This window comes from Hippocampus zosterae, chromosome 14 (genome assembly GCF_025434085.1).
Source record: "Hippocampus zosterae strain Florida chromosome 14, ASM2543408v3, whole genome shotgun sequence".
In the NCBI taxonomy this organism is placed as follows: domain Eukaryota; kingdom Metazoa; phylum Chordata; class Actinopteri; order Syngnathiformes; family Syngnathidae; genus Hippocampus; species Hippocampus zosterae.
Genome location: NC_067464.1, coordinates 3530766 through 3558692, shown reverse-complemented (window position 1 = coordinate 3558692; position 27927 = coordinate 3530766). Strand labels below are relative to the sequence as shown.

At 44.9% G+C, this 27927-nt stretch overlaps 1 protein-coding gene across 4 annotated transcripts; it reads left to right on the top strand.

Moving 5' to 3' along the window:
* Window positions 1–282: 282 nt before the first annotated feature.
* Window positions 283–27927, top strand: nin (ninein (GSK3B interacting protein)). 4 transcript variants are annotated; one of them, XM_052086632.1, is made up of 27 exons: window positions 283–555; window positions 3420–3632; window positions 5111–5195; window positions 5588–5757; window positions 8760–8805; window positions 8895–9061; window positions 9184–9333; window positions 11008–11175; window positions 12300–12436; window positions 12520–12660; window positions 12917–13091; window positions 13169–13279; window positions 13362–13451; window positions 14497–14760; window positions 15778–16691; window positions 17598–19325; window positions 20214–20283; window positions 20424–20594; window positions 20667–20783; window positions 20882–20995; window positions 21075–21221; window positions 21296–21400; window positions 21474–21599; window positions 22832–22924; window positions 23085–23171; window positions 27064–27177; window positions 27636–27927. In XM_052086632.1, the coding sequence occupies exons 2-27, from the start codon at window positions 3441–3443 to the stop codon at window positions 27849–27851; spliced, it is 5898 nt and encodes a 1965-aa protein (XP_051942592.1). In that variant the 5' UTR covers window positions 283–555; window positions 3420–3440; the 3' UTR covers window positions 27852–27927. The 4 variants fall into 4 exon arrangements, 3 of the variants coding, with proteins under 3 accessions (XP_051942592.1, XP_051942591.1, XP_051942593.1); XR_007966811.1 differs by lacking the exons at window positions 283–555; window positions 27064–27177; window positions 27636–27927 and adding exons at window positions 3211–3287; window positions 25436–26025; window positions 26073–26953; XM_052086631.1 differs by lacking the exon at window positions 283–555 and adding an exon at window positions 3211–3287.

Sequence of the window (27927 nt, the reverse complement as noted above, 5' to 3'; positions counted from 1 at the left end):
CAGAAGAGGCGTGTTCAGTAGCGCTGATTCTAAAACCAGATTTTAAAAGTCGATTTTAATGCAGCATGTTGCGCATTAATTTCAAACCAGATTAATGTTTGGGTAAATTCTGTTTTATTTCACAAGTGGAGCACTTGTGTAAAAAAGTTTCCACGGAAAAGAGGGCGAGCCCATTTTTTGGATTGTACGTTTCACCAAGCGATCAACATAATTTTGACCAATCAGGGCTGGTTTGAGCGCACAAAGCTCCGCCTTTTCCTCCATGATCTGCTTTTCAAAATCTACCAGAAGCCGCCGCCGAAGGAGGATGCTACTCACTTCTCAAATAGCCGCCCAACCCTGCTGACAAACACATCCTGTCTCGCAGTTGAAAGCACTTTTACATGTTCGGTCGCATAATCGTAGAATACTTTCAAGGTTTTGAAATCGAGGAAATCGCGACGCGCCCTGTGTTTAGGGCATGTATAAAAAAAAGTTTCGTTTTAGCGTTTGAGTTTTTTTTTTCACTCCTCGGTTGGACACGCAGGGCGTTTTTTTTCAAGTTTGGAGAATTAGGTAAGTGTCTGCGTCTTATTTGTTCATATTTGTTTGGGCTGATGAATTTTTCCTCCTTAAACGAGCTGATACGTGTTGTACGATTCTTGAATTGTTTGACTGAAAAAAGTAAAAAAACGAGGGGCTCAACTTCCGTTCCTTAAAGGCCAGTTTGAAAGCACACGATGCCTGCACTACAAGGGGCTGAGCTAATAACTTCCTGCAAATTAACATTTTGCCTGGCAAATTGGATGGTTATTTTCTATCCCTTAAAGGGATAAAACTGCATTAAACTCTCCACCCCAATTCTTATTGTGTTAACAGACGCACTGAGCAGGCCAATTTGAAGTTGGCAACGTATAGTGACAGAATCGGCAAGATATCAGGATAATTTCTAAGGCTGTGAATAACTGATTAATACATTTGATCTAAAAAATTATATGCATCCTTTTATTTAAAAACAAGACATTCTGACACACAGACACAAAATATGAGTAGGACTAGATTCCTGAATTGGTTTGTAATGCCTGAGCAAATGCAAAAATGTTGATCATCGTTCTAAAGTGAACGCATATATTTTTACAGGTTTCTTATTTTCATTAAATGCAAAGATAATCGGTCTACCAATGACGGAAATCACAAAGAATTTACTCAATTTTGCAATTCTGATGTGTTGGGACTATTTTGGTCTCAACTCCATTTATAGAGCACTTTCAAACAGCCATTGCTGCACACAAAGTGCTGTACATCAACTAACATATACTGTACAACAGTAAAGCAACAAACAATTGTCTCAAACAATTCATTGATAATCAAAATAGCTGTCGATTAATATGACAATCAATGAGTTATTGAATTAATGCACCACTGGTCTTTCACATCCCCACACAGGGTCAAGAAAACGATCACCCTGTTTTTGGTATTCTGTTCCTTTTTGTAATATGTTGTTTACACAAGGCCTGACTGATAAAATATGTTAAATTCCAACTGCTTGCGTCTGAAGAACTTGAAACCGACAAGTTATTTTGACTGTGTGGACCGTATGCCTGCTGAATGAGCGACAAACATTTTGCTATACCAAGTTCAGTATGTGAATGATAGAGTTGCTATTATTGATTGAATAATACCATGTTCAAAATTGAAACAATGGTGAAAAACAGAAGATCAAATGCACATATCGCTGAATGACCTCCATTTTTTTTCTCGCAAAGTGTTACTTCCGTATGCTTCTCAACCATGAATTACTCTGGCCTTTAAGGGACTACATTTTTTTTAAAGCAAAAAGTTAGTTTGGTACATTCTTCACCAAACCAGGAAGTACATTGGCCTTTAAGGGCGGAAGTTTCATATTTTTAAGGCAAAAATAATATTTCGTAGCACTTTTTGGCTTGGAAATCTGTACTAAAAGTCAACCAGGAAGTTCAATGGCCAATAAGGGTCTTAAAAAGAAGAGAGTTGGCTAGCATAGCGCATAACACAAGACCTCAAGCTAAGCTAATAACCTCTTCCTCTTTCTTTGACACAATATAGCAAGTAAATACACAAGATTTGTTCTATTCGAAAACAGCAGTTTGGTTGAACAATGTCCTTGGCATTAACCCGTTAAATAACCCGACGTTAACAGCATTTTCATGCAGTTTTGGCTTCATAAGAAGTTGAATGCTTTACTTTGGGTTACTTTTGACCCGCACCCGCTGTCAGTCTTCCAGGTAAAAAGACGCCGTCTCTTCTCGCTTCCAATCGGCCATCATCTGTGATTATCTGGCATCCTGAGAGCTACTCAATGGTGCACATGTAGAATATTGATGTAGGCTTTGTAGACAACCCCCATTGTGGAATGAATGGGTACCCCCTCCACTCCGTGTGCGTTGGGGAGGCACCTGGTTGAGAGTGCTTGATGGCGAGCAGCTGGAAAAGTGGACCGGCAGGAATAGTCTTGATCCCGTACATAAGATAAGATAAGATAAGATAAGATATCCTTTATTCGTCCCACACTGGGGAAATTTACAGCCTCCAGCAGCAAGAATGTATGTAGAAAGAAGAAAGAGAAAAAAAACAACAAACATCTTTCAATTAAATGCAATATGAACACAAAATGGATAAATCGCAGTAATATTTACAATTTTCCTTCACATCATTTAATTATTATTATTATTATGGTTGTTATTTTTTATTCATCAGCCACCATGTATACAAGGTGTTGATTGTCGTAGTTTTTTTTTAAGTCACACTGCCTTAAAAAAAAAACATTAAAAAAAATGCCTTTTATTGTTATTTTTCATAAAGGCAACAAGCAACATAAACAATTAGACACTTTACTATCTCACATGACATCATCAATGATGGCAATGATTCTGTCCATGTTGTCTGTTAGCAGGATTTAATATCGTTGATTGCTTTTTTTTTTCCTTTTTTTAAATCCAGTGGTAGCTAAAAGTTTCCACCACTGACCGCTAGCTTTTCTAAGCTAGCTCCTCTCTGTTCACATCCCAGTTGTTCGTGTGAGCATAACGCGTTAGACACAAAACAAAACAAAACAAAAAAATCATCATTAGTCAATCAAATTCATGAATTGCCCAGCCCGACTAGTTCAGAGTCATTGTCAGTGTCAGATTTTGCCCACAACTCTCAATTAGCCAAAGTGGCTAATCAGTTGTAATTGCATTAGCCAAAGCCTGCGCAGCTAATGAGGCTGAATCAGTGTGTGTGTATGCGGCACTGCAGAACAAAGATCGATGTTTCCGCTCTGTTTAGTGAGTATCTTTCCACCACAATTGGGTGGTGACTCTACATTTGAGCTATTTATACCTGTCACCAGTCACTTTTCGGCTAAAATGCCACAAAATAAGCTTTTTTTTCTCTCTCTCTCTGTCTTGCGTTGGCAGGGCAGGTTGCTGTCCTGTGGGATGGATGACGTCCTGGAGCAGGACCAGTACGAGGAGCGCCTGAAGGAAGTTTTTGATGGCTTCGACGCCAGCGGTTGCGGCTCACTGTGTCCGGAGGAGCTGGCCGACCTCTGCCTGTCACTGCACTTGGAGGACGTGGCCCCGGCACTCCTTGACGCGCTGCTGCAGGGTCGGGACCGCATCACAGACAGGGTATGTGGCCCAAGTACTCGCGTCCTATCCCATAACTGTGATGCTAGCTGTTGTCAAGTGATCCGTGTTAGGGGGTAGTCGATATAGCCTTAAAATAACATTTCAGACGTTTTTTTTTTACTTCTCACAAAATTGCAATTGATGATTTTTTTATGTTTTCTCTTATTTGCTTGTATCAAAAAAACAAATGACAGTCTTCAAATAAGTGCTCTTTGGATTTGCTGCAAGGGGCCGGGGGGGGAAATTGCAATTATTTTTAAAAAAATCATTCATTAATCATGTTGGTCATGTAAGCAGTGTACATGAGTGAGGCCAGGCTTTGGACTTTGGATGTGGCTTAAGAAAATATAGGTGCAATAAAAATAGTCACCATGACAAAAAAAAACTCAATGCATTCTTCAAATCCATGAATGATGCAGACTTACTGTTTGCTCATTACACGTCAGATGATTTGGACAAAAATTGCACCTATCCATTTCTCTCTTTCCCCCGGCCCCCTTTTTTGAATAAACCTCTTCAGATAATACGGGCCTCCACCAGCTCTCGCTGCGGCGCGTCCGTCGTCACGACAACCGAACAATCTATCATCAGCACACACGGATGCTTTGAGGGTGAAATTGCTCAAATGAATACAAACAACCAAAGGTTCGCTGAAGACTGTGCGGTCATGGGGGGAAAAAAAAGATTTTACGAGATGATCTCTCACTCCTTTTTTTTTTCATTCCAGTTTTTTAATTTTGGTATGAACCAAAAGAAAAAAAGGAAGTTGATCAAATCTTTATTGTGGAGATGTAGAATGTGGAAAAGCAAGGAAAAGCATGCATGTCCATATTTTCTATGATATGTGAAATTAAAAAAAAAAAAAGGAATTGGGCAAATTTTAATCACCAGAATGGTAATGGGCAGTGACCAAATGCAAATAAGCCCGCTCAATGATTGAATAAGCTTATATAAGAATAAGAATGTATATGGGTGGACTGTTAGTAAAATACTCGCATACACGGTAAACCGGCTGGTAAGTAAACAGTCTGAACCAGTTACTGTGTCCACATCTGTTCAAACGTAGCACAGCAAGGGGAGAATGCGGACCCGAGTTTTCCATTCATTGAGCCCCCGAGATTATCTGGAAGCGTGCGCACAGACCTCTTGACTATTGTCTAGCAGCATGTGCAGGCTGAATAACCAGGGTGGGGGGGGGGGTGGGGGGTGTTCTCGGCAAGGTGGTGAGAAAGGGGTGAGTGACCCGATTGCCCGCTCACGACAATCCAACAATGAAGCCAAAAGCGGCAGACGCCAGCCGGCATCACCGCACAAAAAAAAAAAAAAATCGCCATATTCACATTTGACAGCTGTTGATTGCGCAAGTGTGGCCTCGCTCCCCTCGCCTCCCCACCGCTGGCAGCCATCCTTCGGAGGAATTTACTGAATTTGGAATAGTTGACATAGATCTCCTTCTTGTCGCCAACATCCCATCGCAGGTCGACTTTGAGCAGTTCAGGGATGCGCTGATTCTGGTGTTGTCATCCGGCATCGAGGCGCAACGGGAAGTCCCGTCCAGACCAGGTAATATTCACATTTTGTCTGATATTTCCACTTCAAGTCCCTGAAATGAAATTGTTGAACTCGACACCTTTGTTTCAGATCACCGGGATTCATCCGTTACGAAAAAAAGTTCCTCGATATTACAAAGTGGGTCCTCAAAAAAAAAAAAATCCTTAAAAACAAATTTATTTGGGGTCTTGCTATTTGGGGGCCGGGCCGGTAAATAATGGTCCATCTTCTGATCGGATCAGTGATCAGCTATCTGTAAATTTCCCCAGTGTGGGACGAATAAAGGATATCTTATCTTATCTTTTTTTTTTTTTTTTTTTTTTTTTTTTTTTTTGACTCGCCGATCGGCGATCGTCTCCAAAATCCTGATTGCGTGAAGCCTCGTTTTTATTCTTTGTCATCAGAGTCACCCGACATCCAACCAAAGTTCGTGAAGGGCAGCAAACGTTACGGCCGTCGCTCCAAGCCCGAATCGGCCGACGCCATTTTGGACTTTTGCCAAGACGACGAGCACAATCAAGGCGACGAGGACACCAAGGACAGCGATGACTCGGCTGTTCCAAGGAAGCGTGAGGTAAAAAAAAGCAACACACTCGCGCCTCGGGATGCCGTTCTTATCTCCCGCCGCCCTCATATGGACCATAACTATGTGGTGAGAAGTTATTCTTAGCTAATCAGCTGGGCCCAAAATGCAGCAGGAAGGTTTAACGCGGCCTTGTCATTGCATCGACTCTCTGTAAATAAAGCAGCGAGTGTACCGGTAATTGCTTGGGTGCGGTTAACCACGAACAATCGGCACAGAGCCGCAATATTTGTGTAGCGTCGCGGCAAGTGTTCTCTTAATCTTTCACGATGATGCAAAAATGTTTCGATAGGTTGTTCATGTCTTGTGCTTTTTCGCGATGTTATTAGATGCTCTTCTGTGGTAAACATCTTTTTCTGGATTTAACATTTGACTGCAAGTGATTCCGCTGGCCTTGGGGGGGGGGGGGGGGGTGTCCCTGGATGTTCTCTGCGTCTGAGTCATAATGCTGAGCTTGTTGATCTTCTTGGTGGATAATCCCGCGCTCATTGCTGGCATACGAGTGACTTGACAGATGCCAAGGCAGGCCTAAGCTCCTGACATTTACCGAGATCTCGTCACATTGGCCAAAGCAGAAAATGGGGCATCGTTTTGGTGTTGATGAAGGGAAGAGTTTGACTTGAGTTGAAGTAAAAGTAGAGCAGAATAAATCAAACATGAGTTTAGGTACCGGTATTTTTTTTCCCCGCTGACAAGATTCTGCTAGTTGATTTGGTTGGTTTCTGCCCCTTTGATTTGGAGTGACAATTTTAGGCTTTTCCATCAATTTTTTTTGCCCCTTTTTGGCAATTTTGTCTGATTGCCACCAAATTTTAGCCATGTGTACTAGACAGATTAGCAATACTAAATTGTGAAGGAACTGAGGGTTGTTTTTTTGTTTTTAGTTTTTTTTTACGTCCGCAAAGATTGACTCACATTAACTCACCAAACTCTTAAGTGAATAAGGTGGGAGCTAGTCCAAGTGTCTTGAAAATTCAGCCCACAAGGCCGTTTTTGCTGAGCAACATCAAGTTTGCTGTGGATGTCCAGAAACTGAAAATCTGAATCTGAAATAATACAAGGAGGAGTACCTCAAGGGTCTGAAATAGGCCCTAAATTATTCATTCATTTATTCATCTTCCGTACCGCTTGATCCTCACTAGGGTCGCGGGGGGTGCTGGAGCCCATCCCAGCCGTCTCCGGGCAGTAGGCGGGGGACACCCTGAATCGGTTGCCACCCAATCGCAGGGCACACATAGACGAACAACCATTCGCACTCACACTCACACCTAGGGACAATTTAGAATGTCCAATCAGCCTGCCACGCATGTCTTTGGAATGTGGGAGGAAACCGGAGCACCCGGAGAAAACCCACGCAGGCCCGGGGAGAACATGCAAACTCCACACAGGGAGGCCGGAGCTGGAATCGAACCCGGTACCTCTGCACTGTGAAGCCGACATGCTAACCACTGGACTACCGGGCCGCCCTAAATTATTCATAGTTGTTCAATTTTGCCCATTACGGGTTTCCTTCAACAACGTCTCTGTCCAAGTTTCAACTACGTATAGTAGACAGATGGAGGATGCTGGGTTCCTTAGGAAGTCAAATGTTGACAAAGGAGGGTCAGCTGGTCATCATGACGGCTGCTCCGGCCCGGGTCGAGCGTTTTAGTATTCCCCGCGCTACAGATGCCTGAAGAACAAATGTCCATGTGGTGACAATGAACAGAAGCGTGTCCTTTTTAGTTTTGACAAATCAAGGTGACGACAATGCCTGAGTGACCAGTGCTGGGTCAAGCCTGGTTGGACGTTCAACTCGTCTGGATGGAGGAGGGTACTGGGAAACAAAGACTCATCCCAGCCTTCCTCTTCCCCCTCCTCATCCTGGATTTCTCCACACCCTCTATCAAAAGGCCACTTGCAGATTCCCCATCTGTTCTTCATTCCCTCACTCTTTGCCTTCCAGACAATGGGCTTGCCCCCCACCCCCCTGACTAAATCAACCCAGTCAAAACCTCCGCCTCCCGCCTCCATTCAACCTGAAACTCATTTAAAACTCATGCTTGAAGCGAAAGAAGCAGCTGCCCCACACAAAAATTGGGCAGCAGCTTTATTTATTGCTCTAAATAGTCAGTTGCGGGCGGCCCGGTAGTCCAGTGGTTAGCACGTCGGCTTCACAGTGCAGAGGTACCGGGTTCGATTCCAGCTCCGGCCTCCCTGTGTGGAGTTTGCATGTTCTCCGTGGGTTTTCTCCGGGTGCTCCGGTTTCCTCCCACATTCCAAAAACATGCGTGGCAGGCTGATTGGACACTCTATAAATTGTCCCTAGGTGTGAGTGTGAGCGCGGATGGTTGTTCGTCTCTGTGTGCCCTGCGATTGGCTGGCAACCGGTTCAGGGTGTCCCCCGCCTACTGCCCGAAGACGGCTGGGATAGGCTCCAGCAACCCCCGCGACCCTAGTGAGGATCAAGCGGCTCGGAAGATGAATGAATGAATGAATAATTAGTTGCTCAGCTGGATCCGTGGGTGCAAGGGACGGACGGGCCAGTCAACCACTTGACGTCACATTCATTCCTAACATGCCGCCGTTCATTAAAATGAAGCGGGCAGGGGAGGTTTTGGCAAATATGAGACTGGACACAAATAACACTTTTTTTTTTAATCAAACTTGACAAAATTGCTCCATTTCCCCATCAATATCTCAAAACGGGCCGCCGGAGGTACACTTTAAATCTATCAACCACGGTGTAAATTAGCAACAAGTCAAATTAAAGCTGCAAGCGGCTGTAAATGTGAGAGGAGAAAATTGAAATCACAATTTAGTTCCAGTGAATTGTCCAGCCGAGGCAATCTTTTCGCGTTGAGGCGTTTCGTAACTTGAAAATCTCGTTCGTAAGTCGATATCACTGTACAATTTTTTTCCAGTTAGAAATCAAAAGTATCTGCAGTACAGTAGTAGCTTGTGGAATGCGTTTATATCGTTCACATTCTTATTTTTTGTTTCTCTCCGCCCAGCGCTGCAATGCAAATCAAACTATCACGGAGGAGTACGAAGCAGAAGGTTTGTTGGAGTTTCCCGCCACGATTTCCTGATCTCGATATCGGTCACCAAAGGCATCCTCGACTCTCTTCTTTTTTTTTTTTTTTTAGGCCAGATGCATCTGTGGAACCCAGACGAGCCGAGTACGACTCGAGGATACGTTTCGGAGGCTCTGAAGGAGAGGCTCCAGGAAGCCTGCGAAGAGTTGGCCATATCTTGGCAGGGGCGCGCCGGCCACACGGAGCTGCTCGCCCTATGCGATTATTTAGGCTTGGAGGTGAGCAAGGAAATCACTCGGGCAAAGGCAGGTGGGGGGTACGGCACGTCTGTCAGCTCTTCTTGTGGAGCGTTGTAGAGCTCTGAGGCAAGGTGATGATCTGATCTTTCTCACAAATGCAGTTGAGTGCGGATGTAGTCCATGGCTTGAACGGGGACGGGTGGATCAACGTTCAAGAGTTTGTTTCCATGGTTTTAAAGTACAACAAGCCCCCCGCCACCCCGTCTGCCTCCACCCCGTACAGGCAGCTGAAAAGACAACACTCCACTCAGGTAAAGTCGTCCGTCTATCAAAGCGTCCAGGATGGGGCTTGCAGAAACTCAAAAAGTGTTTGAAGCTTTAATATTTCCAGCTACTTTTAGCTCTTTTTTTAGGTAACAATATCTGCAGTCCAAATGCAAAATATCCCTCTAAAAAATTCCATGAGTTCAAAACTCTTATCGGTCATAAATTCCTGTTGTCCAAATGTGAACCGTTTTCCCCAAAAAACTCGGGGAAACCTTTTAGAAACGGTTCCAGGACCTTTTAGCTTCTGTCCTCTTTCAGAACTCTCAATTCACCAAAACCGGCCATCTTCTTCCCTCTCGCCATTAACTCCCTAAACCAGGTGTGTCCAAACTTTTTGCCAAGGGGGCCAGATTTTATGTGGTAAAATGTCAGGGGGGGCCGACCTTGGCTGACATTCTTTACATTGAACAGCAATATTGTTCAACAAATTTTAGTAAGCCAGTCTGTTTCACATTTCCATTTTTATTTTAATTTCAACAATCTTAAGAATTTCTTTTGGTTCATTTGAAACCGGTATATCACATGCAACTGCTTATTCACTTGACTTTTTCTTAAACAGAATTGATAGATTTGAAACATAAAATGTATCACCATGACTTTTCAATAGTCACAAAACCTTTGACTGGAACAACGGGGAAATGAACAAGCAATACACATATCCACAACTGCAAGGATCATTTGAAATATGACATATCAGTCAATATAAACACGGAGTGCTGCCCTCTAGTGTCTAAATGCTATTACTCATTTAGTGAATGCTATTACTCATTTCGCCACTAGAGGGAAGCAGTACTCTATGAAACATCACTCACCAGTCTACGAGACCTCAGTCAATGCAACACGTGTTCCATTGCGCCCAACCTGCGGGCCAGACGGCACTGATTTTATGACGGGGGCCGAGGGCCGGATGAAATTCGACCGCAGGCCGGATTTGGCCCCCGGGCCGGACTTTGGACATGCCTGCCCTAAACAGTAGCTCAAATCACGTGTGGCCCTTTGCGTTTTTGCGCAACAGTCTTACCGCAATGATCATTGCAACTCCAGCTTTCGACGTACTTGAACACTTGCCGTTGATCAACATTCCCGAGCGCCAGACGCCTCGATAGGACTCAAAGGACCTTTCTGTACAATCGCACACTTTTCGTAAAAAGTTAAAAGATGCAACATTCCTCAATTAAATTGCAGGGAATTGTAGTTCTCCCGCGGCCCGGTAGCCCAGTGGTTACCACGTTGGCTTCACAGTGCAGAGGTACCGGGTTCGATTCCAGCTCCGGCCTCCCTGTGTGGAGTTTGCATGTTCTCCCCGGGCCTGCGTGGGTTTTCTCCGGGTGCTCCGGTTTCCTCCCACATTCCAAAAACATGCGTGGCAGGCTGATTGAACGCTCTAAATTGTCCCTAGGTGTGAGTGTAAGTGCGAATGGTTGTTCGTCTATGTGTGCCCTGCGATTGGCTGGCAACCGATTCAGGGTGTCCCCCGCCTACTGCCCGGAGACGGCTGGAATGGGCTCCAGCACCCCCCGCGATCCCCGTGAGGATCAAACGGCTCGGAAGATGAATGAATGAATGAATGTAGTTCTCCCCCCCCTCCCCCCAGAATAGCTCCCGTTTAAGGTATACGAAGGCCGTCTTTAACAACTATTGACGCTTTCCTTTGTCAGCCCTTCGATGAGGTGGGCCGACGGATCGCCAACCCCTGCGCCCTGATGGGCAGCGTCGGTACGAGTCTGTTCTCAACCTTGGATGACGGCACCGGCTTCACTGCGGTCGAATCCATCATAGACGCCTGGATGGAGGAAGGCATCGAAAATAGCATTGAGATCCTGCAGGTGACGCGTGCTAATCAACCTTTTCCTCACTTGTTCTCATGATTTTGACTTGGCCTTTTTGTATTCTTTTTAAGCTGATGCCAATTTATAGTTTGCAGGAGAAAAAAAATCTGATCGCCAATGAATGAGAGGATTATTTTTAAATAAATACTGTATATCAGGGCGGCCCGGTAGTCCAGTGGTTAGCACGTGGGCTTCACAGTGCAGAGGTACCGGGTTCGATTCCAGCTCCGGCCTCCCTGTGTGGAGTTTGCATGTTCTCCCCGGGCCTGCGTGGGTTTTCTCCGGGTACTCCGGTTTCCTCCCACATTCCAAAAAAAATATGCGTGGCAGGCTGAATGAACACTCTAAATTGTCCCTAGGTGTGAGTGTGAGTGCGGATGGTTGTTCGTCTCTGTGTGCCCTGCGATTGGCTGGCAACCGATTCAGGGTGTCCCCCGCCTACTGCCCGGAGACAGCTGGGATAGGCTCCGGCACCCCCCGCGACCCTAGTGGGGATCAAGCGGTTAGGAAGATGAATGAATGAATGTATATCAGGGCGGCCTGGTAGTCCAGTGGTTAGCACGTCGGCTTCACGGTGCACAGGTACCGGGTTCGATTCCAGCTCCGGCCTCCCTGTGTGGAGTTTGCATGTTCTCCCCGGGGCTGCGTGGGTTTTCTCCGGGTGCTCCGGTTTCCTCCCACATTCCAAAAAACATGCATGGCAGGCTGATTGAACACTCTGAATTGTCCCTTGGTGTGAGTGTGAGTGCGAGTGGTTGTTCGTTTCTGTGTGCCCTGCGATTGGCTGGCAACCGATTCAGGGTGTCCCCCGCCTACTGCCCGAAGACGGCTGGGATAGGCTCCAGCACCCCCCCCCCCCCACCCCCCGCGACCCTAGTGAGGATCAAGCGGTTCGGAAAATGGATGGATGGATACTGTAGATCATGGGAATTGATCTGGGGGATTTAGTTTTAAAAGTAGGCAATTAAAGTGTATCCAACCCGAGACCGCCATCGATTAAAAAGTGTTTTAAATTTTAGAGGCAAACGTGGCCTGAAATGAGGCCAACGAGTCTGCCCTCGAATGTCAAAAGGGATATGCAGGAAAACCCGGGTGGTGATATTCAATTTCTTCTGTTGCAGGCGTTAAATTTCAGCCTCGAGGGCAAGCTCAGTCTCTGCGATCTGACCGTCGCGCTGGAAAATGAACTCCTGGGCACCAAGAACGGAATCCACCAGGCGGCGCTGGCCAGTTTCAAAGCGGAAATCAGACATCTCCTGTTCGTCAGATCCAACCGTTGTAAATCCGTTCTCCGATATTACCGGATGATTTCTAGTACGTCTCCTTTTGTTTTTCCGTCAGTGAGCGCGTGGAAGGCGAGTTGAGGGAGAAGGAGAAAATCCGCTTGGACCTGGAAAAGGCGGAAAGGCTGAAAAGCCAGCTGGCCGCCGAAGTGGATGAGCATCACTTGTCAATCGAGCGCACGAATCATCTTAACCTCAGGTAACTTTGCGGCATTTATCTCGTTTTGTCTTTATTTTGGATTTAGTGGTTCAAACTGACTCACCATTGGCCCGGCATTTAGATTTCACGTGAAAGAAATATGCTTTTCGTCTCAATGCCTTCTCAAAATTTCATTCCGCATTTGTCTCCCAATATTTATTTATTTTTTTAATCCGGCTCCTCAAGGCACCCCTCCGCCGTTAAGGTGTTCATATTAATTGGTCCACTAATTGAATGGCGTGCGGACGTTGCGCAGGAAGCTCGAGGACGCGCACCAAGAGAAGCTGGCGGCAGTGCGCTCGCAGCTGATGAAGGAGATGGACCTGATCCGCCAACAGGGGGCGCAGCAATGTGAGGAGCTCGAGGCCCAGGTGGGGAAGATTAAGGAGGATGAGTCCTTCCTCCGGGACCACCTGGCCATCTCCGTCAAGGTAGGTCGGAATTTGCCGGTATTTCTTGCAGATGCAGGCTGAGAGCGTCGTAGAACGTTGTACTTTGGTCTTTAAAGGAAAACCGACGTCTGGAGACGGACTTGCTGGACTGCAGCGAACAGTTGACCAAGGCCCAAAGCCAAGTGACAAAACTGCAGGCAAGTTTGGATAATGTGATGAAAGAGAAGGTAAGACATTGAAAGGGAGACGCTTTTGAACGTTTCAAATCAATTGGACTAAATTTGCGTCTTGCCTGTGTGATATTTTTAGTTTGGCGAGCTGGACCCCGGCAGTGCTGACTTCTTCCTGCAGGAGGAACGCATTAAGCGGTTGCGACTGGGCTACGAAGCGCAGTGCAGGGTAAATAATGTTGTGCCTTACGACATATTTCATCGTTGTCATTTCAAATCCACTTTGGTGGCGTTTCGAGCCAAAAAGATGAGAAGCATCAGTGTCCAAATATTTATAGACCTGACTGTAATCTGTAGCATACCGATGTGTAATTTCTTTTCTTTTTTTTTTTTTTCCTTCTACTGGATAATCCAGCTCTTGTCTGCTCCCGTGATTTTTTTTTAATCCTGTAGCGTTCCAATCCCGTGCATAAATGGGAACGTTGACTCCCATGCCGTGGGAATTAGTGATGGGAATTCCGGCTCCTTTTAGAGAGCCGGCTCTTTTGGATCGGCTCCTTTTAGAGAGCCGGCTCTTTTGGATCGGCTCCCTAAAAAGAGCCGGCTCTTTAGGCTCCCAAATGGCCCCTCAGTTTTTTTGTTGCTTAAATTAATTTAATACCAGAAATAACGTAATATGTGTAAAATGAAGTACTAATGCAAAAAATAGACATATCAAATATTTATTATTTATATGGCTTTATTTATATTCTTCTGAACATACTCAACATGGAGTGCTACAAAAATAAAAACAAAGTACAAAGACCCATCTCAAAACAAGGTTGTCAAAAAGTTCCAATCTCTGAATATGTGTGTGTGTGCGTGCGTGCGTGCGTGTGTAACCCTCCCCTTCCGGCTCCCCAATGTGGAGCCGGTTCCCAATGAGGTGGGAGCCGGCTCCCATCGTTCACTACAAAGAGCCGGCTCCGAGAGCCGGCTCGTTCGCGAACGACACATCACTAGTGGGAATCCCGAAAAAAAAAAAAAAACAACTTTTTGTGTGCGCTGTACAGGCGTCTTCTGAATAACATGGCCGCTGTCACAATCGTTGGGCAGCCCTGTGAAATCAGAAATGTACAATTAATTGTTGACGATGATTTGGGAAACGGGGCCATAAGTATTTTTTCAAATAAATACTAAATGTGATCACAAACACAGCTGTTTACTTATTCTTTCAGCTCCGACTCGGCTGTTATGGTTCATTTCTAAAACGGTACCGCTGATTATTTGGACAGGAATTGCAAGATCGCGTGGATGAGCTGCAGTCCCAGCTGCAGGACTTCCAGAGCTTGGGCCGAACTCGGCAGCGCTGCCCGCAACCTCTCTCGGAGGAGCTGGAGAGCAAAAGCCCCGGCGTGGAGTCGGACCCGGGCCTCGGATCGGAGGAAGTGCTGCATCCCTTCATCAGTTTGAGTCTGGAGGCGGAGATGATGCTGGAGCAGCAAAAGGAGCAGCATTTGCGCCAAATGGATGACTTGAGGAACCAGCTGGAGACCAAAGTAGGTCCATTTAATTGTTTAATGTTGCATGATCGAGATAGATATGTATATATATATGTATGTATATATATATGTATATATATGCATGTATATATATGTATGTATGTATGTATGTATGTATGTATGTATGTATGTATGTATGTATGTATGTATGTATGTATATATATATATATATATGTATGTATATATATGTATATATATATGTATATGTATATATATATATGTATATATACGTATATATGTATGTATGTATGTATATATATATATGTATGTATATATATGTATATGTATATATATATATATGTATATATATATGTATATGTATATATACGTATATATATACGTATATATGTATGTATGTATATGTATATATGTATATATGTATATATACGTATATATACGTATGTATGTATGTATGTATGTATGTATATATATATATATATGTATGTGTATATATGTGTATATATATATATATATATAATATATATATGTGTGTGTGTGTGTATGTATGTATATATACACGTGTGTATGTGTATATATATATATATATACGTATGTATATATATGTGTGTATATATATACATATATATTATACACGTGTGTATATGTATGTATATATATATGTATGTATATATATATATATGTATGTATATATACGTGTGTATGTGTATATATATACATATATATTATACACGTGTGTATATGTATGTATATATATGTATGTGTATATATATATGTATATATGTGTGTGTGTATATATGTATGTATGTATATGTATATATATATATATATATATATATACACGTGTGTGTATAAGTATATATATATATATATATATGTTTCCTGTGCATTGGAAAAATAAAATGTAATATACGTGCATAAACATGCAAGATATTGTCAATACACTCTCAAACTGTGCATAAAACAAAGATAACATTGCATGCCATGTAATTATCTTATGCAATTTTAAAATCAGACTTAAAAATACATTCAAAAATGAAATTTTCCTCGATGCAGATCATTGAATTCAACGCCGCGGTTGAGCAACACGAGGTCCAGAAGACGGCGCTGGCCCTCCAGCACCGACAGGAGTTGGCCGACATTCGCTCGCGAGAGCGGGAGCTCCAGAGCCAGCTCGAGCTGGCAGAAGTGGAGCGCACCCGCCTGGAGGAGGAGACGAGCAGTCTTCGGCGGCGGCTCCTTGAGGCGGAGGCCGTCGCGGCGGAAAGGGAGGAGCAGCTGAGGAACCTGCAAGGGCGAAAGGCCGACCTTTGCGCCGAGATGGAGGAGCTACGAAACCAACACGCCAGTCTGGTAAAGACTCTGGAAAAGAACAACACGGAAGCGTTGGAAACCAGACGGCGGGACTGGGAGAAGAAACGCCAGCAAGAGACGGAGGAGTTGGAGAAGAGCTGGATGGATCGTTTCGAAAAGGAAAAGGAGCAACTGACGCAAAGACACGAGGAGGAGCTGACGGCCAGACTTGATGAGGCGAGGTCCGGCTTGGAGGAGGAGCACGAGCGCGCTGTGAAAAGCGAGCACAACAACGAGTCCCTGCAGGCGCTGCTGGAGGAGGCCACTCTGAGGCTGCTCAAGGAGCAGGAGGACAAAGAGGCCCGGTGGGAGAGCGAGAGGCTGCGTCTCGGAGAACAGCACGAGCGGCGGGAGGCCGAGCTCAAGCGGGAGTGGGAGCGGGAGAGGCTGCAGCTGGAGGAGGACTATGAAGACATGCTCCGGGAGAAACTGGATGAGGAACGGGAGAAGCGCGAAGCGGAGAAGGAGGAGCTGGAGAGGAGGCTGCAAGACCTGGCGGACACGCGGGAGGAGAGCCACCGGGAGGCCCTGCGAGAGATGACGGCCCAACATGCGGAGGAGAGGAACACGCTCAGCGAGATGCTGGATAAGCTACGGGGCGACATCGCTCAGGAGAGGTGAGGAAATGTAGGGGGGCCCTCCGTTTATGACGGCCCCCACGTACCTTTTCGAGCTCGGCCGCTCGCAAAAACGACATTTGTCGTTGAACCGCGGGCGATGCGAAACATCGCTACGTTGATGTTTTGTGCCACCTTTTTATGATTACTCACGCAACCTTTCCGAACAGGAAGTGTTTGAGACGAGAATTAGATGAGAAGACCGAAACACTTGGCGCAAGTGTGAAAACGATGCGCTCGTTGTTGTGCCGGCACAAATCGAAACCGGGGCTCTCTAACGACACCGCAAAAAAAAAACCGGCCTCTTTAAATCAGTTTCAAGGTTTGATCATTTTTTTAGGAAATGAGTGATACTGACTAAAAAAGTATCCGTTCCCCTGAAATCGGAGTGACACTTCCTGTCCTTCACTTAAACTGTTTTTGTGTGAATTTGCCTTTGTACCGTCCGGAATTATCCGACTACAACACGCCCCTTTGAAAATTAAAAAAAAAAAATTGTTTAATTCATTCACAAATTCATATTACATTTATTTTTTAAAAAATGAATGTAATATGAATTTTATTTATTTATATTACATTCATTTTTAAAAAGATAAATGTAATATGAATTTTTGAATGAATTAAAAATTTTTTTTTAATTTTCATTCATCATCATTCATTTTTAAAAAAATGAATGTAATAGCAATATTTAATATTTAATATAATATGTAATAGCAATATTTTTTTTTAATTTAAAAAAAATTTAAGTGTTACATTTTTTTTTAATTTTAAAAAATTTTTTTAAGTGTTAAAATTTTTTTTAATTTAAAAATTTTTTTTTAACACTTAATTTTTTTTTTTTAAATGTAAAACATTTTTAAGTGATAAAAATTAAATCTTTTAACACTTTGACATAACCGTGTACAGGCAACAGACAGAGGTGAGCTTCGCCAAGAAAATCAAGCAAGTCGAGGATCGTTTCTCGGGCGAGCAAGAATCCGCGGCCGCGCGCTTTCAGGCGGACGTTCTGAAACTGGAACGCCACTATCGCGCCGTGGCCGCCCAGACCAACAAAATGGCGCCGGATGATCTGCGCAACCGCCTCCACGAGAGTCTGCGGGCCGAGGAGGATTTTCTCGCTCGCTCGGACGAGAACGCTAAGGACGCCGAACTCCTGCTCAGCCAAGTTGTCGAAGATTTCCGACAGGAGAGGGAAGAATTCCAAAGCGCCCGCGCGCGGCTGGAGGCGCAGTACCAAGAGCTGCTCTCCGTATCCCGTCGACAGACCGCGGAGAAAATTTCACTCCTCGCCGAGCGCGACGATTTGAAGCTGCGGCTTGAGGACATCGAGAAGCTTCTCAAACAGGCAGTGGATGACTTTGAACTGGACAGGGCGGAGCTTCAGGGACAGGTGGCTCTCCTGGAGGAGAAATTGAAGGAAAGCCAAAGCCGGGATCCGTTTTCGGTTGAGTCGGAGAACGCAGGAATTGCCGCCACGACGTCGATTCCTGAAAATTCCTTCCGCGAGGAAGATCTGAAAAAGGAGCGCAAGCCAACGAACGAGCCTCACCAAGACGCGTCGCGACTGAACACGGATGCGAGCGAGACCCAAGACCTCCGTGCGTCGCGGACTCGTAACGCAACGGTTCTTGGCGAGGGCTGTGATGACCTGGAAACGTCAAACTTTGAGCAACCTAATGACAACCCTCAAGCTGATCATCTGCGTCATGGAGAAAAGATTCGCATGAGCGCCCAGTTCGAGTTTCCTGGAACTTTCTCACCCACTCCGTGCCAAGATAAAGACTCACCGATTGGGCTCTCCGGAGCTTTGGTTGAGCGCAAAGAAGAAAGTGGCCCTGAAGATGCGCCCGCCTCGATCACGGAAAACCCCTCGCATCACGATCGGTGGGATACAGAGGGCGCTTTTGCTTCCTTGGTCATCGCGGATCCTGGTGAACAATTTCTAGACGATGCCAAAGCTGATCGTGGTTCGGAATCCTACTGGGATGATTTAAACGCGGAGCAAGCAGAGGTTCGTCCAAACTACGCCGATGATGAACCTCAGGATTTGACTCTTTTTGAATTGCAAACTTCATACCGGCAAAGCAGAGAAGAGAGTCTTCTCCTTCAGGAGAAGATCCTTTTGCTCCAGCAGAAGAGCGAGCTCCTTCAGAGTCTTTTGGAGCACAGCAGCAAGAAGATCCAAACGGGCCGCGAGTATCTGGAGGAAAACTACAGCCTCAAAGTCAAAATGTTCCTGCTGTTGGAACACGTCAAAGCGCTGCAAGTCGAGGCCTCCGAGCTGAAGGAGCTTCGAGCTCGCTACGAAGACCGCGTGCGTGACAACGCCACCTTGAAGGGGCAAAACGCCGAGCTCAAAACCAAGATTTGGACGCTGCAAAGCCGGATGAGCGACGAGCGGGTTTCTCTCGCGGATGACATCGGCAGGATTCGCCAGGAGAACCGCAAGCTCTCGGAATTGTTCCTTGAGTTTGAAACGCCGAGGAACGCCTCGGATCCCGCTTTGCCCCGGAGCAGAATTTCGGAGCCCTCGCCCGTTCGGGACGGCTGCGGTGAGTTTGCTCCGCGCGCCGCCAAACTTCACCGGGGCGTCTCGGAGCCGCAAGCCGAGAACGACGCCGCGTGGGCCAATAGGTAATGTGGAGACCACCTTGGAGCCTCGTCCCCAGATTAGTTCTGTGGCCTGCCCTTGATCCCCCCCCCCCCGCCCGTCATTCCCTCATGTGCCTGACAGTCCTGTGACTAGAACCCAAACTGCTCCTAAATCCCACATGTGTAATGATGGTGGCGCTGCCCCCCCCTCCCACTGCACGGAGACAAAAAAGTGGCAAGAACCGAAGCAACCATTAGGACCGGTTTCTACGGCAGGAGCGCAAAGTCTCCGTCTAAATTCGGAGCTTTGCGGACTTGTGATTTAGCTGCTTAGATTCCTTGATCGTGACTCTCAAACCGGGGTCTCCGGATCAACTGGGGCCTGCGAGATAATGCCTAATAAATTTTTACGCCAATTTTTTTTTTGGGGGGGGGGGACAAAAAAACATTGTCTACATGCGGAACTGGTGTGCTTAATAACACAAACAGATTTCAGCAATTTGGGAGAATTTGCTCCACTTTTATTTTGACATTCAACACAAATCTGACATTCCTGCATGAATTGTCATTTAAAAACAAAAAGCACATTTTGTCAACATTATAAAGTAGTAGTCTTTTTTTTTCTTTCTTTTTAAAGATTGAATCGATAATCTTTTCATTCTTATCAGATTCTTTTATTTTCTTGACCAAATATTTTCCGGTTCTGGTCATAACGATTGACTTTTTATTTTTTTTCTTTAAAACAAAGACTACGGCTTTTAAAAATCAAAACTACCTTCGCTCATATACATTTACATCATTTTATTTTCCTCAAGAAGATTATTATTATGAGTTATGTTTAATTGCTGAGTTTAATTAAGTCCCTGAATCCCGAAACTATGAGAACAGCAGCTGTCGATCGCGATTTAACACACATCTCATGATTTCCAGATTTAAACTGGAGCAGCTCAACCAGGGCAAAGTTGCCGCCGAACAGCTAGCAGAGAATCTCAACAAAGAGGTGAGGCAAAAATAGAAGAATGCAAATTTCATTGACCAGTTGCGGTCGATCGGAGCTCCGAGTTGCTTTCCAGATTTGAATTTTGATTAATTGTTCGAGATATCATTCGGGCCTCGTTTTCACCAAACCACACGTTTCAGATGTCCGACCTTCGCTCGCAAAGCCGCCGACTCCGCGCCGAGAACGGGATGCTAACTGAGAAGAATGCCCGCAGCCTGGCCGAGGCGGACCAGCTCAAGCGGCAGCTGGCCGAGCTGATAAAAGACAACGACGACAAGCAGGAGGCGTTAACCGGCGAGGAGAAGAAAGAGGTGAGCGCCCGGTCGTCGCGGCGACGCGGCGGATTCCACCTGGCGATTAACAACCGGGCCCGCGTTGTTAAGCTGGCAGCTTGCGTGCGCGCCCTGGAGGCCGAGTTGACCAAAGCTGTGAAGGACGCGGCCAGGCTGGAGGACAGAAACGCCGAGCTGGCCCAGCAGGTGTCCGGCCTCGAGGAGAAGGTAAGACGCCTCGGGTTGAACACCTCCTGCCGTCGTTCCGGAGCAAACTCAACGATCATGCGTGCGTTAGGATAGCTTCTCGGTCTTTTTGCGCGCAGCTGATGGAGGCGGACTCGATGGAGAATCCTCTCAGCCGCCCGCCGGCCGGCCGAAAAGATGCGGCCAAAGAGACTCGGGGTCTTCGCAAGCAGCTCGCTAAATTCCAGGAGAGGGTAACGACTTTTTTTTTTTGGCTTCCTTCTTCTTTTTTTGGCTTCCTACTTATTTTTATTGTCTGTTTCCACATCCCAGGTGAAGAGCATGGATGACACCCTCCAGGCCTTGAATCATCAGAAGGCTCGCCTGCGCTCGGATCTCCGCGTCGTGCAGCAGGACCGAGATTCCCTCCGCCAGGAAGTCGCCGTCCTGCGCAAGCACCTGCAGAACGCCTCCGACAAGGTAAGACTCGTCGGACCCCCCCGCCCGTCCACCGACGACCGCCTTTTGTATTCACCACTTTTGTCCTCCGCAAGAACCATATTTTGGAGCTGGCCTTGCACGAGTCGCCCATCCAAAGTCCCAGCAGGAAGCTGCAAAGAGACGGCGGCGCGCTACAGTCGATGGAACAAGACGACAAGGTTTCAAATCCCGACTCGATGCTCGGATCCTGCGCGGGGGCGCGAACGTAACCCGCCGTGTGACTGCGCGCAGGTCAGCATCCTGTCGCTGAAGCAGCAGCAGCAGCACAAAAACTGCCAGGCGATGCTGCTCAAAGCCTTGGAGAAGGAGAACGCCTCCCTCAAGCAGGAAGTGGATGCACAGAAGCTGCTCATCCAGGTATCAAGGCACATTTTTTTGGGGGGGGGGGTTGTCCATCTTCCTTCCATTCTCCATTTTATTTTTACATCATTTCGTTGTGCCTTCCTTCTTCTCAGCCCTGTTTTTTTTTCTGGCATCTGTTCCGTCCTGACCTCTTTCTTTCCTTCTTTTCCCTCAGACTTGCTTTTTTACTCGTGCACCCTTCCACCCCCAAATGTTGCATTATTGAAATCTCGCCTGCGTTCATTCATTCCCTGCTTAAATCGTGCCTTGTTTTTTTGTTTTTGTTTTTTATGCATCCTTCCTTCTCCGACCTTTTCTCTTCCTTCATTTGTCACAATTTCTTCCTTTCTTGAACCTTCTTTTCTGGCTTCCTTGGTTCCATTCTTCCGTCTGTAAACCTGCTTTTTTTTTTTGACGAAAAAAAAAACGTCTATTCTACCTTCCTTTCCCGGGAATTGGCATTCATGTACACCTACTTACATCTGTCCTTTTGCTGACAGCTACATTTCTGCCTTCCGGACCTCCCCTCTCCTACCACAAACCGTATTTTTTTTTGTCTTCCTTCCTTTGCCTCTAAAGCCTCTTCTTAGTTTTACATCTCTCCGAATTGACCATTTGTTTTGAAACACTTCTGATACTCAATTTGAATGAATATCAAGTTTTATAAAGGATCGTCGGAGATAGGCACTCAGAAATAACGACAAGACACTTCTGGCTACCAACAGTAGGCACTTTATTGGTCCCACACAGAAATGATAACACAGTTCAAACAAGTTGTATGAAGCTAAAGAACTCTTACCGTATGCCATTAGGGTGGAGAGCCAACACCCTCAGCAGAGTGAGCTTCAATACGAGCTGGGCGTTCATACGCTAACCCACAGCAGACTCTGCTGAGGAGCATTGCTCCCCTCCTTTTATAATCAAGTGGCATTGATCTCAATCAAGTTTTGACAATTCAAACAAAGCAGACTATGAAATAGTTTATCTCTGAAGTCGTCAAAGCAGGCTCCAGAGTCCATCTCTGAAATTGCTTAGGCAAGCAAGTCACCAAGTCATGCAATCATCTCAAAGCAGTTTTTTCACTGAGAAGAAATACATTGATTAAAGAAAACATCACAAAATATCTTAATATACCACCATTACTCGCCGCATCTGTAAAAAAAGAGAAACAAGATCATTTAGAAGGCGTTCTCCTACTTTTGGTCTACCCCCCCGTCATCTCATCGCTCGGTGTGTTTTAATGGCAGGACCTCGCGGCGAAGGAAGGACACGCGCAGCTGCAGGAGGAAAATGAGGCGCTCAAGGCCGAACTGGCTCAGCTCACTGCGAAACTCCTCGAGGTTGGCGATTCAATTTAAACCGTGTTCCACCAAATGATGAGGCACAAAGCTGTTTTTTTTTTGTGTTCATTTTCCTAAATAGTCAACGTGATTCACTCTGAATATTTTTTTGTAATAGAGCACAAAAGCATATCCCTCATTTTTTTTCCCCCTTTGTTAGACATACCAGGTTCACTTCACCGGACTCTTGCCGACGTCGCTGCACAGGACGGCAAGAGGACACCGTTCAGACGCCGACGTCGGGCAGGTACGATCGTACGATCGTGACACATTTGGGTTTTCGATGTCTGTTTGGAGGCATTTTCACAACCACCTCACACCAACTTTCATGGTGTTGTTGTGTTGAGTCAAAGACTCGCTCATAATGGCACTACCTGGATGTTTTGTGGAGATGTGGGAGTCAGAATAGGATCCACTTTGCATTCATGCTTCCTTCCACTCAACTTTTCATTTTTCCATTAGCTGATACGTTCGGGATTGTCAAAAAAAATCCCTGCCGATCATTGTTTCATATTTCCTGAATGGTATGTGGTGTTTGCAGTCCTCGTCTTGTTTCACAGGTCCATCTCCATGTTTATTGTGTGTGTTTGTTTGGTGGGTTTGGTGTTCCGCTTTTACACCTGCTGGATTTTCCGTTTCGGTACTTTTTGGTGTGGTCAAACCTCCATCTCTTCCCCATTTGTCATTGTTCTTACGTTCCTGGTAGAGCAGCAAACATTGATCACCAATTCGGTGTTTTGCTTTTTCCATATTCTCTTATGTTACAGCCTTATTCTAATATGGATGGAAATCAAATTTTCTTACTCCAAATTTTACACAAAAAAACATTTAATGAAAACGTGATGTTAAAAAAAAATTATTTGAGACTGTATTAAGTTAAAAATAAAATCAAGAAATCGCATCTACGTTGCCACAAAAAAAAATGCTTGATTGTTTTCCGATGCCGCACACTCGTTAGCTGTGGATTTTGAGCCGATTGGGTTACTTTAACCCAAGTTTGGGTTCGTTAACTTGATCCAGCAGATTGACGATTGGATCTGGGTGGGCTGGAGAGTTGCGGCTTGTTGCCGTTTAGCACTGAAGTTTTTTTTTTCTTTTTTTTTTGAGCATATATAGTACACGCAATAACAGGTTGACAAAGGTCAAACAAAATTATAAAAGGAAAATTAGAAATAGTTATAAGAGAAAAAAAACACACACATCAGTTATATGCTCAAAGGAGTAGGAAGAAGTAAATAACTTATCTAGTCCTACCCCTTATTATGTAACTGAATCGTTCATTTTTCAAAACAAAGAAATGAAAAACTAAATATCATTAAATATTTTTACCCTTGTGTATACTATGCTATTCTATTTCTACACCTTTTGGTTTGTATATATATATATATATACCGGTAGTTATTCTTTCTTCTTTTGTAGTTGAAGCTACAAAAGTTGAAGCAATTTGTGATGCATCATTCTTAAAAAAAATGCTGGTAAAAATGAGTGGCTTTCATCATAAAGGGCATCCAGTGGGGGAAAAAAAAAACGGTGCCATGGATAACATTCAAAATAAAATGCCTTGGCAACGCCTGACAGGGAAATGTTGCCGTCGTTTCTTTCATTCATCCTTTCATTCATTCATCTTCCGAGCCGCTTGATCCTCACTAGGGTCGCGGGGGGTGCTGGAGCCTATCCCAGCTGTCTTCGGGCAGTAGGCGGGGGACACCCTGAATCGGTTGCCAGCCAATCGCAGGGCACACAGAGACGAACAACCAACCACGCTCACATTCACACCTAGGGACAATTTAGAGTGTTCAATCAGCCTGCCATGCATGTTTTTGGAATGTGGGAGGAAACCGGAGCACCCGGAGAAAACCCACGCAGGCCCGGGTAGAACATGCAAACTCCACACAGGGAGGCCGGAGCTGGAATCGAACCCGGTACCTCTGCACTGTGAAGCCAACGTGCTAACCACTGGACTACCGGGCCGCCCTCCGTCGTTTCTTCCTCCGAGAAAATGTTGATAATAAAATGTTTAAAAAATATTTTTAAACTGATCACCGGCTGACCCATTTTTTTGGTAGCCTTAACTCATCAGCATGGGGTCGTTTTTTTACTCCTTCCCAATGCTGGCCCAACATGCTGAGTCAAATTGCCCGATGCCTGCCTGCTCAAAACTGAGCTGAAATCAGAGGAATTCTGTGTAGAGATGAAAAGATGGGATAGCTATAAGAGAATGGGCCAAGCTGCTCAATGATAGGCGTGTCAAGCTTGTGGCAGTTGGGTCAAAAAAGACATGAGGTCATAATCATTGTTCAAATGTGGCCGCATAACATTAAAATGTGGAAAAAGTAATGCGCTGCTTTGGTTTGGTTTATGTGTGACTTTCCGGTTGGCTAAACTTTGTAGCCATCGTTGACGTAAAAAAACCCGAATGTCCGACTGGTAGAGACTAGCCGCTAGAAAGCTTGGTTTGAGATTAGCGAGGCTGGAGCTGTGGTGAAGTGTACCCTGCCTTTTTCTCCCCAGGGAGCTGCGGCGGAGCAGCGAGCTCACACCAACGCGGAAGGCTACCGGCGGCTCGGCGGACTTTAAACGCCACTGTCTTCTTCTATCTGCCAAGATGGCCGCTCCGTACTTAATCTTTTTATTTGCGGCGTCCTCATAATTTTTATTGTTTACTTTGTCGATGACGACGCAATTATGTGAACGTGTCGATGCATTGCACCGCCGCTAGATGGCGCCAACGTTTCCCAATGGCATTCCAATGGAGATGATCTCGAAAAGGTTTCGTGTTGTTTTGATCCAATGCTCTTGTTCTCGATAGCGAGGCAAGTCCATTTAATTAAACGCAGCGTATGCTTTCTGCGCATAATGCGAATGGGATCGTTTGTTTCATGATCAGGCATGACAAAGCTTCCGAGACTCGGTGAGCCATCAAAATATTTAGTTACACGGGTCCCACGACTGTTCGGGTTTCTTTTTTTGTTTGGCCTTTTATGAGAATTTGACTTGCACATGATGTTGATGAATGTTTGTTCAAGCTGCAGTTTTTTTGTTTGTTCGTTTTGTTTGTCATGAGGGGCTTTTTCCCCTGTTTTGCTGCTGTACCACTAAAGGTTGGTCACAATTTTATTTTTTTTATTTTTTTGCTGTATCACTAAAGGTGGATCACAATTTTATTTATTTTTGTTGGGTTTTCAAGATGAGAAGAAGAAACTGTTAAATTATCTCACACACACACACACACCTCAGTTGATTTTTGAATGTTAACGAGTTATTTATTTATATATGTTGTAGTCACGTGAGCCATGCATTTACGTTTTTTTAAAATTATTATTTATTATTATTTATGAGTATGTTATTTAATTTATTCATTTGGGGGGTAGATTCCATGATTTTTGTATTTATTTTATGTTTTTATTGCACATTTCCCTCCCATATTGATGGTACAGTGTTTCCTATCGCAAGTGACAAATGTTGCCATGGTTACCAAAATATAAGGTATGGACTCAGATTTAGCCATTGAGACAAGTTCTTACTTGGACCGACAACCAGATGTTCACCGAGAAGTATAGCGCCTCGGTTGGTCTTGTACATATTTTTTCATTTCCACAGACTAATTTTGATGAGGTTGCAAAGATGATCATTAGACTTTAAATGATTGGGGAAAGGATGGATTTTGAATTACTTGGTTCATATATGCCGGTCCTCCAGTTTTCAACTAAAAGAATAGTTCCTGGATGCATTCGGGTCATATTTTCTTGCTTCCATTGACAAATGTTTTAAAACAAACAATACCAAAATAATTGTTGGGGCACCGACTTCCAATGACCCAGGGCGGAATTGATTCGTTTTTACCCGTTCACCTGCGCCTATTGCCCAATTCCCACATATGAGCTCTTGTTCCTGGATCATTTGTAAAAAATTTTTTAAATCTTTTGAGCGCACAATTTCCTACCTCCCATTTTATTTTTCATGTTATTCTTTTTCTGAAATGTAACAGACATGATGTGATGGAATCGAATAAAGTTTCCAGCAAATACAGGTCAGGTTGGTTTTGTTGTTGTTGCTGCTTTTCCTTGAAATGCTCCCACTTCAGTCTTAATAATAAGAACAGTAATGAGAATTTGCATTGATAACTATTTCCTATCTAGGATGACCCCGAACGCCGGATGGAGCGCATGGAGGAACGAATGAAGGAAATCGAGGCATCGCTACGTAACGTCAAGCTGCTTCTCAGAGAAAAGGTGGCTCAGCTCAAAGAGCAGGTCAGAACCTTTTTTTACAAAGTTGTGATGCATGTGTTGGTTTAGTACACATTTTATTTTGGGTTCAGACTGCTGCCGTTTAGTTTGCTACGGAGTTAAAAAAAAATAAATACCGGTGAAAGCATCTTGTATGTCTCAGTTTCTGTGTTGGTTTAGTCCACGTTTTCGTGCAGTTCCAACTACAGCTGTATTATGATAAAATATTTTCTGTTTGGGGAAAGCGTACAGTCACTGTGCCAACGTGGGTATTTCTGGCTTGTCCTAGTACACATTAGGCCAGGGATAGTCCCCCCCTCAGTGAAAAGTGCTTTCGTGCATAAAATTGTCAAAAACTAAAATGCACGACCGCCCTCCTATTCTGTGTGCATTATGACAAGATGGCTCCCGTTACTCTTGAGACGATTATCGTCCCAAAGTGTAATTTGCCAACGTGCTTAACATTGATCGACTTTTCCCAGGTGCACAAGAACACCAGAGCGGACGTGCTGATCCGAGACTTGTACGTGGAGAACGGTCAGCTACTGAAGGCTCTTGAGGTGGTCGAGCGGCGGCGCAGATCGGCGGAGAGGACAAAGCAACTGTCAGAGGACGACACCTTCACGCCCCACACGAGAGTATGTGGTCCAAGCCCCCGGACTTTCCTCTCGCCATCTTACAACTTTGAGTGCGCATGATGTACACGTGATTGTTTTGTAATGACCTAAACGTCAGTATTACATCCATTAAATATGCAGTAGTTTTTGTATTCTA

Excerpts from the sequence above, each read along its gene's own strand:
- nin (XM_052086631.1), top strand. Across the intron at positions 19,326-20,213 it reads GACGCCGCGTGGGCCAATAG|ATTTAAACTGGAGCAGCTCA; the intron begins GTAATGTGGAGA and ends CATGATTTCCAG. Across the intron at positions 27,178-27,635 it reads TGGCTCAGCTCAAAGAGCAG|GTGCACAAGAACACCAGAGC; the intron begins GTCAGAACCTTT and ends GACTTTTCCCAG.